General features: G+C 44.2%; 1 protein-coding gene and 1 pseudogene across 1 annotated transcript; one reads left to right on the top strand and one right to left on the bottom strand.

Moving 5' to 3' along the window:
* LOC133908898 (small ribosomal subunit protein mS79 (rPPR3b)-like) lies at positions 1–1,725 on the bottom strand. The gene has a single exon (XM_062351111.1). The coding sequence runs from the start codon at positions 1,664–1,666 to the stop codon at positions 329–331; it is 1,338 nt and encodes a 445-aa protein (XP_062207095.1). The 5' UTR covers positions 1,667–1,725; the 3' UTR covers positions 1–328.
* Positions 1,726–4,667: 2,942 nt separating this feature from the next.
* Positions 4,668–5,895, top strand: LOC133907055 (uncharacterized; annotated as a pseudogene).
* The last annotated feature ends 5,152 nt before the right edge of the window (positions 5,896–11,047 follow it).

Below are 11,047 nucleotides of genomic sequence, written 5' to 3'. Positions count from 1 at the left end.
TGATAACAAAACACAAAACATTCAAACAATTAACAATTTTGATGCCATGTTACAAATAGGCACAAGGCCATTCTAGATAAAGAACAAAGGCTTGCTGCAAATCTCTTGTAAAATGAATAGAGGTTCTTTTACTGAGCATCTTACGGCACAGATGAAAGATAAAGCATTCTATTATTAAAGTACAAAAAAATGCATTTATACATGCACATCTGTCGTTTCAGGCCAACAAAACAGTAAAGCAAGATAGCATATTTAATCAAATTCCATTAGCATCATCATGACAGATCAATGTCATGATCAATTCCTAACTTACGAAGGTATATCCCCATCAGGCATTTTTAGACTCCTCTTCCTCGTCGCACCCCTCTTCATACAGTACAGAATCTTCCAAATCAGGTTCTGCTTCTACATCACTTTCTTCTCCAGTACGTGGAGGCATCTTCAAACTCTTCCGAGGATAGTAGTTCTTCCTTCCAAGCTCAACGATACTTTTAGCCTCCTCCACCCTTGATGCAGCAACCAATGCAGTCACTACCCCTTGCAGCAACGAACATTGCACTCTGCACTTCCTACTAAAGATCTCACGGCAGCAATTGAGAGCAAGATCAAGCTCCCCAGCCTCCACAAAACGTGGCACGATGGTTTGAAATGTGCCCCTATTTGGTGCACATCCATTCTTTACCAGATCATCATATACCTTCTTGGCCTCATCCAATCTCCCTTCCTTGCAGTACCCTCGAATCAGCTCATTGTAGGACACTGAATCAGGTTTTGGCCCATCCTTCTGCATCCTCTCAATCACAGCAACTGCATCCTCAATCCTCCCTTCGGCAACCAAACCCCTCAGCTTTGCGTTGTAGCTCTTTGTGTCCGGCTCAACATTCCTCTCCTTCATCATCTCCCAGACTTTCTCGGCATCATCAAAGCGACCATTGTTGTAAAACCCATTAAGCAGAGTGTTGAAAGAGACATTATCGGGGATCAGACCGCACTTCTCCATGAGCGCGATGGCATCGAGAGCCGCCGAAAGATTGGGCTTCTGGCACAGCGCGCTGATGAGTATGTTGTAAGAATATACGCTGGGGACAACGGTGGGGTGGGAGGCCGGGATCTCCTCGAACGCGGTGGCCAGCGCGTCGAACTCGCGGGCCTCGACGTAAGCGGCGAGGAGGGCGTTGAAGGCCATGACGGACTTGTGCTTCGGGGGAAGGCCACGGAAGGTTGCGGCGGCGTGAGACGGCATGTAGGCGCGGCCGTAGAGGCGGACGAGGCGCACGGCAAAGCCCTCGTTGCAGTCCTCGAGGAAGGGCTTCTGCGAGTCAATGAGGGCCGCGACGGCGTCGCAGCGCCCGAAGGAGGCGAGGCGGGACACGGCCACCTCGTACACGCGGTGCCGGTCGCGGAAGCGTTGGGACGCGGTCGACGCGGCGATAAACTCGGACACCAGCTTGTCCGGATCGCGCTCCCGGAAGATGTCCTGTAGGATTTTGCGGAGGGCCTTCCGGCGCTTGGGGCCCGAATTGGGTTTCGCCTCCTCGCCGGCGGGCGCTTTAGGGGTCGCCGCGGGCTCGGGCTTCGGTGGCTTGGCGCGTGGCGTGGACGAGGAGAAGATGCTGGAGAGGCGGCGCGCGCGGGAGGAGGCGGCGGCCGCGGCGGGGGAGGCCATGGGTGCAACGAGACAGCGGATGGGGTTTGCGGCGAGGGGAGTGAGGGCGTGAGGCGGAGGGTTTTGGGAGCCAGGCAGCCTGCCTAATCGGGCCGGGAAAGAAATTGTTAGCCCAGCCCAGCAGGCCCAGCGCTGGGTTTCCAAAAGGCCCCGAAGGCACGGCCGCGCCGGCCTCGTTCCTCACCGACCCGCGCCGGACATGAACGGGCACATCCGGCGGCTGCTGAACCGCGTGTCGATCGCTCTGGCGGCCGTTGCCACCGCCGCGCGGCTGCACCTGTTCCGCCACTCGTCCTCCTCCTGCTTCGCCGGCGGCGGCTCGCCCACATACGCGTCCCTATCGCTAGCTCCCTTCCCACGCACCTGTCAAACCCATGATCCATCTTTTTTTCTAGCCAAAATAGAGGGAGAAGAATATGGACTCTCACCAGGTCTGATAATTCCTTGTCCTATCATCTGTTTCACTTGTTTCTTTACCTCATCTTTTTGATGGTGAGGCATCTTGTATGGTCTCAAGCTTGGTGGTTGACTGCCAGATTTCAAAGGGATTGAATGAACACATTTTCTATCAGGAGGTAACCCCTCAGGTTCAGCAAACACTTTGCTGAATTTTTCCAGGATCTCATCAAGTTCCCTTTTGTGTATGCCTTCTACTGTATTACTGGCATTGTCCATCTTGATATGGAACACATATCTCACGACTCCCTTGCACAACAGCTTGCCAAATTTTAGAGCTGGTAGTTCACTGCCACACCCATCTTTATAACAATCAGTGAAACACATCTTTTTCTCCCTTCCTTAGTAATTGTTAGAAGTCTTTCCTTGAGATCAATACCAATAGGACTATGACTGTATATCCAATCACATCCTAAAATAATATCATAGCTATTAAGCTGAAGCAATTGGAAGGAGCTAGAAATTTTTTCCTTGTAGATCAGATAGAAGCAATGAGGAATGTGCCCTCCAGAATGTAATTCACCCCCACCAGCAACAGTGACAGCTTGTAATTGTGTATGCTGAATTTGACATCCAGCCTTACTTGCAAAAGTTACATCCATGAAGCTGTGAGTACTCCCACTATCCACCAATGCAATGGCTCTTTTGCCCCTCACAGTCAATGGTAGACAGAATGTGGCTACAGTTTGAGCACCAGACACTGCATGCTTGGAGATTTGCATCAATTCAGGATTGGTTTGCTGCTGCAATTCCTGATCATAGGCTTGGTCATCCTCCAATTCGTCCACCTGTTGTTGAATTTCATCTGGCCCCATAATTATAGCATGAGTAGAGGATTAGTAAAACTTGCATTTCAGTTTATGTTTTGGTGTCCAAGGGGCAGAACATTTTCAGCATGTTCCTGGCTCCTTAGGCTTAGTATTGATAGCTGGAAGCTTTTTAGCTTTTTGGACCACTTCCGATTTAGCTGCTGGTACAATAGTTCTCTGGCTCAGTGAGGGAGTGAATGAGGGTTTGCTACTAGAGTGAGTACCCACAAAACCAGATTTCCTACTCAGAACAGCTCTTTCCAAATCTCTTGCAATTCCATAAGCATCAATCATACTATGTGGCTTATGAGGCTTCATGCAATGTTTAATCTGATCTTTAAGCCCTTTAATAAAGCATCTAATGTAATAATCCTCTTGAAGTTCAGGATGTTGCCTCTGCATTACTGCCATCAGCTCTTCAAATTTATCTATATAGGTAGATACACTTGTTTCTTGTGAGAGTGAATGAAACACCTCTACTATATCAAACATACTGTGTTCAGAAAAATGATTGCAAACAAGTGAGTAGAACTGAACCCATCTCATGTGTTTTGCTGACATCCTCAAACTATGCCACCAGTGCTCAGCCCTTCTAGAACAGTGTAATGTTGCAAGTGACACCCATAATTCCTGAGGAACAGATGCTAAATCAAAATACCTCTCACACTGTCTAGTCCACCCCACCAGGTTATCACCATTGAAAGAAGGAAAGTCAATCTTTGGTCTAGAGATAGAAAGACTGAATGTGTTGTCATTGAGTTTCTGACTATACTTGTCAGTTTGGTAACCCTGACCTTGTTTATGAAATTCAAGGCCTCTAGCATGAGGAGGTATATATGAAGTGTGGCTTGGATGATTCATTTGTGGATGATGCAATTGAGTGGTCCTGTCATGCTCAAACTCATGGTCTGTGACAAGTGGAGCAGATTTAAGTGGAATTTCAGTGTATACATAGCCTTGGGGTGGGTGGTGTGGGTTAACAACAGATTCAGGCAAGGTCTGACTGTTGTTGCCAGTGTTCTTCACCCCCTTATCCTTGGTCAGAACCTCAACAACTTCCTCAAGCTCAGAATCTCTAACCCCCACTTGATCAACATCATCCTTAGAACCGTGTGGCCTATCTAACATAGCTGTTTGGATATTGTGGATCATTTCACGCATATATGAGAGATGGATCTCAACATTTCCAAGCCGGGATTTCAAATCGAGTACCTCATCATGCATGGTTTCCACGAAGCCGATGCTAGAGCCATCCAGCGTCACCAAATCCTCAGGATTAACAATCACTGCAGATGATGAAGCCCCACCCGCTGCTGCCGCCGTCTTGGTGGTACGCGTCATGTTGTCAGTATGGAGCAGATGCGGTTCGGATTGTTCCTCCCCAACTCAGATCTGCACCACGATTCTACCGCCGCCGGAGCTGGAGATTGACCGAGGGATTTTACTACCCGGAAGAACCAGGCAACCCAAGTCTGAATCCAACTCACCTCCTTCTTCACCGCAAGCGAATCGAACTCGGTTCCCGGAATTTTACGCCCAAACAAATGTTGGACAACCCTCACCGATGATCCGAATCGTTGCTAAGGTCCGAGAATCGCAAGGCTCTGGTACCAATTTGTCAAACCCGATCGAACTCGAGCTGAACCAAAAGAGAATCACGCATCACTAGAGAAAAGACCCAACGAAGAACAGAGAAAATCAGACGAAGAACAGAGGAAGGAAGGAAGAATCCAGCGATGAATTCATTCCTCATCCATAGTTTCTGGGGTTCTGTTACAAGCAAAATGGTTGGATGGTTCTCCTTGTGTACCTCCCTCCGGAAATATCCTAGGCTAGTTACCCAGTTTAAATTATAACACGGTAAAAGTAAAATTAGGTACTGTAATTGTCTGACAACTAACACACAACTGAAATTAACAGAAGCTTCTAACTTCCAAAATTTGAATGTCCCACCACCGTCCAATTGGAGATGAGTGTCTCTCATTAACCCGCGCCCAACTAGTATCTTGAGGTCATGACAGCACCTCCTGCGAAGCCTCGACCCGCCGCGTCGTCGACCCCGACATCCGCCTCGCCAAGTTCCAGGCTTCCCCGCGCTGGAGCCGCCGCATCGCAACCCTCAAAGCGTCCGCGTTCGTCCCGCTCCGCCCCGGCTGCGCCTCCTCGGCGACTCCTCCCGCATCCTCTGCGTCGCCGCGGGCGTGGGGCAGACCGTGGACGCGCTCCACGCGACCGGCGTCGGGGACGCCACGGGCGTCGATCTCGTGGACTTTCCGCCCCTCGTACGCCGAGCAGACCCGCACAACCTCCCATTCTTCGACGGCGCCTTCGACGTTGTGCTCTCCGATGACCCGCGGGCGCTCACCAGCGCGATCTTCCCGTCCCGGTTCGCGGCCGAGATCGAGCGCACCGTCCAATGCGGTGGCGCGATTGCGCTCGCCGTCGACTGGCACATCGACCTCTTCGGCGTCGCACACCTCTTCGAGAAGTCGCGCGTCGTGGAGGTGAGGAATGCTACCTTGGATGTCTCGGCGGTGAGCATCGTCATCTTGAGAAGTAACGGAACCAACACCAAATCCCATTGATTCAGTTTTCATTCTTTCATGCAGTTGTTAATATTATCGTTCTGTTTAATTATTTTTTGTTTCGATCTTATGGAAAGGGCATGTGTGAGTAAACTTGAACAATGCAGATTCTTTCAGTTTTGTGATTAGATTCTTGTCAGTAGACTAACAACTACTAATGATGTATAAATTGAAACGACAATTACCAAAACTTCCAACTCAAAGTGAACCCTGCGGCCTGAAAATCAACCTTTAAATTTTAGAAGCAAAGAAGATCATGTCCAATCTCACAAGTCAGGGTTCGCTACCTTTTCTTGATTTGCTTGTTTGTTGATATTTTGATTATACTGCGCGACAATAGTCAGTCTCATTCATGTGCCACGCTTACTATCATTTTTAGTGTTTGAGAAATTTTGACTGAGATTGGTAGTTTGATCCCTCAATAAGATATTTCCAGCTAACCAATAGCAACTTGGAATTTTGGATTGGCCTGATCAACTCAACTCCAAAAAGTTACTATGTTGAATTATTTTATTATTTCACATTTGGTTGCATCTAAACATGTGATTGACCTGCATTAGCTGCTGGTTTTCAGACACTGTACTTCATGATCAAAAGGATTACCGAATTTTTTTTGGGTTTTCGTGCTTACCAGAACTTCTAGAACAAATAAAAAATATAACAAGTACTGCATTATCTTTTTCTTTTCCTTTTTTTTTGGAAAAACAGGGTCCAACCCCAGTTCCATTAAAACGAAGCTATCTGGTACAGTTAAGCGCTTACAATGATGATTCCGCAAAATGCAGCTAAAAACACAGCACACACCACATTTTCACACTGAATGGAACTTGACAACTCAAGATAGTACCAGAACTACCCTATTCCATGGTTCAAGGTCAAACACCATCCACGCTGAGCGAAATATCACACCTCCAGCTTGAACTTCTTCAGCGCCGCTGAATCCTCTGGGTTGTCCACGCCATCTGTTTCAAGATTCCAACAAAGAGATCCATCTCCTTCAACCTTGAGTCCGCGATAATCTGTTCCAGAACACCTGCAAGCCAGACCAAGGCAAACTTCAAATGTCTTAGGAGTATATAAACTTCCTTCAGAAAAATTTCCACTTTATTTTTTCTCAGTGAAACATTTTGCTCAGTTGAAAACCAACAATACGTCAAGCATGCAGAATTCAGAATTGCACGTCCATATGCGATGTTTCTATTACTGGTTCTTTGGTCATTCCAAACTGAACCAATTAGCTCTACTAAGATTCACGTATTACAGCTATGAAAGCTATGCTTCTATCGAGTTGATACAGACATTTGCAGAGGGTGGATAAGCACTAGCTTTTATTGATGTTGCTGAATAAATAGAAAATGAGGGCCATGTAACCATGTTTAGTGATACAGCGAGGTAAATGCAGTGTGGATGTGTGCAAATTGCTTCATTTGACGCTTTCCTTATATTGTTTGTATTGCTTGAATCTGTAACTCTGATGGTCGAGAAGGAGCTAATTCGATTGACGCTTTCCTTATATTTTATTTTGAGACGATCAATATCAAGTTGAGTTAATCTTGGGAAGATTGCCACGCCAGACGGGCTTGGTGCTTCTTTGTTGCCGTTAAGGCTTGAATATATATATATACCGAGGCTATTCTGCGTCTATACGCAGTTGCTATTCGCAATATACACATCCCCTAGTTACAACTTAAAACACTGTAAGTTACAATTTATTAGTTAGACCAATTACAACTTCACATCTAGAAATACATAATTGCAACACAAGAAGCTAACACTATGAGTTATAACTTGTTATTCGCACTGCGCATATCCTCCGGTTACAACCCGAAACACTATAAGTTACAACTTGTTAGGTTGACCAGTTACAACTTTACGTCCAGAAATGCATAAATGCAACACGAGAAGCTAACATTGTGAGTTACAACTTGTTATTCGCACTGCATACATCCTCAATTACAACTCGAAACACTGTGAGTTACAACTTGTTAGATAGACCAGTTACAACTTCACGTCCATATATGCATAATTGCAATACGAGAAGCTAACACTGTGAGTTACAACTTGTTATTTACACTGCACATATCTCCAGTTACAACCCAAAACACTGTGAGTTATAATCCGAAACACTGTGAGGTTCAACTTGTGGGGTGTGCGCAGACATGAACTACAGTGAGTATATCTGTAGAATATACATACAGTATATATATATATATATATATTTGTATATATATGGCACTGCTATTCTTAGCGTTGCGCTAAAAATAGCTATTTAACACCCTAACAACCCAACCCCGTCAACCGGTTCTGCACCCGTAAAAAACATCCTGCAACCGTAAGTTCCAATTTATCGAGACCGTAAAATGCGTATGATCGTAAAAACCATCCCGCAACTGTAAATTTCAATTTATCGAGACCATAAAATGCGTATATTTAACATCCTAACAAACCAACTCCGTCAACCAGTCCCGCACGCGTAAAAAACATCCCGTAACCGTAAATTTCAATTTATCAAAACCGTAAAATGCGTATGACCGTAAAAACGACTCTTGACAATAAAAACTACACAATTTTTATTGTTAAAGTCTTTTTTGCGTTTATAGAAGCCAGATTTTAATGGTTGCGGAATGGTTTTTACGATCTCGATAAATTGAAATTTACGGTTGTGGAATGGTATTTATGGTTATACGCATTTTACGGTCTCGATAAATTGGAATTTACGGTTGCGGAATGGTTTTTATGGTAATACGTATTTTACAGTCTCGATAAATTGGAATTTACGGTTGCGGGATGTTTTTTATGGGTGTAGGACAAGTTGACGGGGTTGAGGTGTTGGGGGTGTTAAATAGCTATTTTTAGCGTAGGGAGTAGAATAGTGTGTGTGTATATATATAAGAATACATGTCTGTTTGAAAAAATTGCATATTTAGGTTATTATCGTCTGTTCAATGGACGAGAACTTATAAGTCCGACGCTCAATGCATTAAATTACCAGAGAGAGGAACATCTCGCCCGTTCCGCGGGCGAGAACTTGTCAATAAAAGGATATCGAACCAAAATTAAGGATAGAATGAATTACTTGGTGATGCTATTTGGGTAACTATTTGCATAACTAGCATTTTTCACCAAATAAATATACAATATTTTTTAAATTGCTACATATAAAAGTTATATTAGAAAAAATAATTATACATATGTTTATTCTGCTATATATTAATAAAGATGTCGTCTATTCACCAGGCGAGATGAAGATCTCTCCCGTTCAATAGGCGAAACCAAGTTCTCGCCCGATGAATAGGTGAGATGTTCCTCTCTTCGATAATTTAATGCACTAAGCGGCAGGACCTATAAGTTCTCACCCATTCAACAGACGAGATCTTGTTCTCGTCCGTTGAACGCGCGACGGTAATCTAAACATGTAATTTTTTAAAATGAATATGTATTCTTAAAAATATTAAAAAATATATAATTTTTAAGGCTTAATCTTTTTCGCTTGCCAGCCCATGTAACAAGTGTCATCCCTAGACCCAACAAAGAAAACATGGAATATTTGGCCTCATTATGTCATGGTTCATCTCCATGACACACCCTAGTGGAATTTTTGGAATTTAGTTTTTTAATAACTTTTTTAATAAAAATGTCGTTTATTCATCGGGCGAGACGAATGTCTCATCCGTTCAACGGGTGAAATCAAGTTCTCACCCAAAGAACGAGCGAGATGTTTCTCTCTCCAGTAATTTAATGCATTGAGCACAGTGTCCTACAAATTCTTGCCCATTCAATAGGCGAGATTTTGTTCTCGCCCGTTGAACAGACGACGATAGCCTACGCACGCAATTTTTTCAAATGAGCATGTATTCTTAAAAATATTAAAACATTTAAATAAAAAATTCGTTAAGGCTTAACCTTTTCGCTCGCCAGCCCATATAACAAGTGTCATCCCCAGCCCGACAAAGAAAACATGGAATATTGGTCCTCATTATGTCATAGGTTGTCTCTATGACACACCTTAGTAGAATTTTTGGAATTTGGCTTTTAGATATATGAGAAAACAATGTTGAAAAATAGATTATTTTTATAGCACCATGATATTTGATGTCATAATTTAATAACACGGCATTGTAACATTAACGCCGTGGTAGCTATTATGTATAATTTTTTAAGTTCAATTTGAATATCAGTAACACGACACCGTGCTATTCAATCACAACGCTATATATTATGGTGCCATAAAAATGGTCAATTTTCATAAATGGTTTTCGCAGCCACTGTTGGCCCTCGTGCACATGCGGCTCGTGAAACAGACGCTGTTCTCGACAATTCGACCGAGAGCGTGCGGAGGGTTGAATCGCTCACAGTTGCCACAGGCAGGCAGTGCACCCGCGTCGCATCTAGCTGTGGTCCTGTGGTAGCAAGGATGGCGACCGGATGGAAGCCGAACCCCGCCGGTAGATGGGAATGTCCCCCGCGTCGTCGCTGTCCCACGAACGCTGTTCGCGGCAGATGCAACGCACTAATCATGGCGCCACCATGGGCGGAAGCATCGCCGTGCTCAAAAGCCGTAAGCCACGTCGCTGCGTCCTAATCAGCGCGCGGTGGCATGTAGCCGGAGAGTTCCCGATGACTCGATTGGTTCCGGCACGACCAGCAATCGGTAGCTGTGACGGAGTAATGCGGCAACCAAATTTCTCTGCCATTTACTGTACCAGTCCAACCTGATCATTCACCAATGCGAACCTTTATCTCTTGGCGCGCATACGTGCTGGGAATAAAACGGGGGGCCGGATCGGAGCTGTAGGATCAAACATACCAGACAACGGATTCAATGGCGTTTGACTTCCTGCCCCCTACTTATTTATCTATCTATCTAGTATTGTAAGGCCACTAATACTTTGTTTCATATATGATGTTTAAAAAAGAAATTAATGTTAAAAAATAAGTTTTTAATAGATACATGTGCCTGGTTAGTTTTTTAGTCTTCTAAAACAATTTATTATCTCACAATCACATAGAATTGCTCAAAGAATTAGATTTTTCATAAGAAATAAATTTATTCTCTTTTATATTTAAATTATTCGTCATACCATCTTTTTGCTTAAGTAAATATCTAATTAATATTAAAAAACTAACATCTAGCGCGAACTAGGGACAAGACATGCATCAAGCTGAACCCATCATCCACTCATCCTTAACTGTCCCCTGCATTAACCGGCAGTATGATACTTTGGGGCGGGGACATCCTACATGTCCCCTGCTACACATATAATGTGCAGCCTGATCTTATATGGAGTTTCTTACCGGATCCAAACTCATCACTCGTGTAATGTGCATGTATTTAAGGCTTAGTATGAGTGATTGCAGTTATCAATGCTCGGCATCATGCAAGGCCGATGGGTTTGAGAAACCAAGTTAAAATATGCCTTGATTTACTTATGATGAGTGATTGACATTGTCATTTATTTGGTTTGATGATCTTTGGTTTTGCATGAGCTTTGATGTGATTTGAATTGATTTGATATTTCATTTGAGCATAT

The sequence above is a fragment of the Phragmites australis genome, chromosome 2 (genome assembly GCF_958298935.1).
Source record: "Phragmites australis chromosome 2, lpPhrAust1.1, whole genome shotgun sequence".
In the NCBI taxonomy this organism is placed as follows: Eukaryota; Viridiplantae; Streptophyta; class Magnoliopsida; order Poales; family Poaceae; genus Phragmites; species Phragmites australis.
The sequence above is the reverse complement of the archived record's forward strand: the minus strand, read 5'-3'. Positions and strand labels throughout refer to the sequence as shown.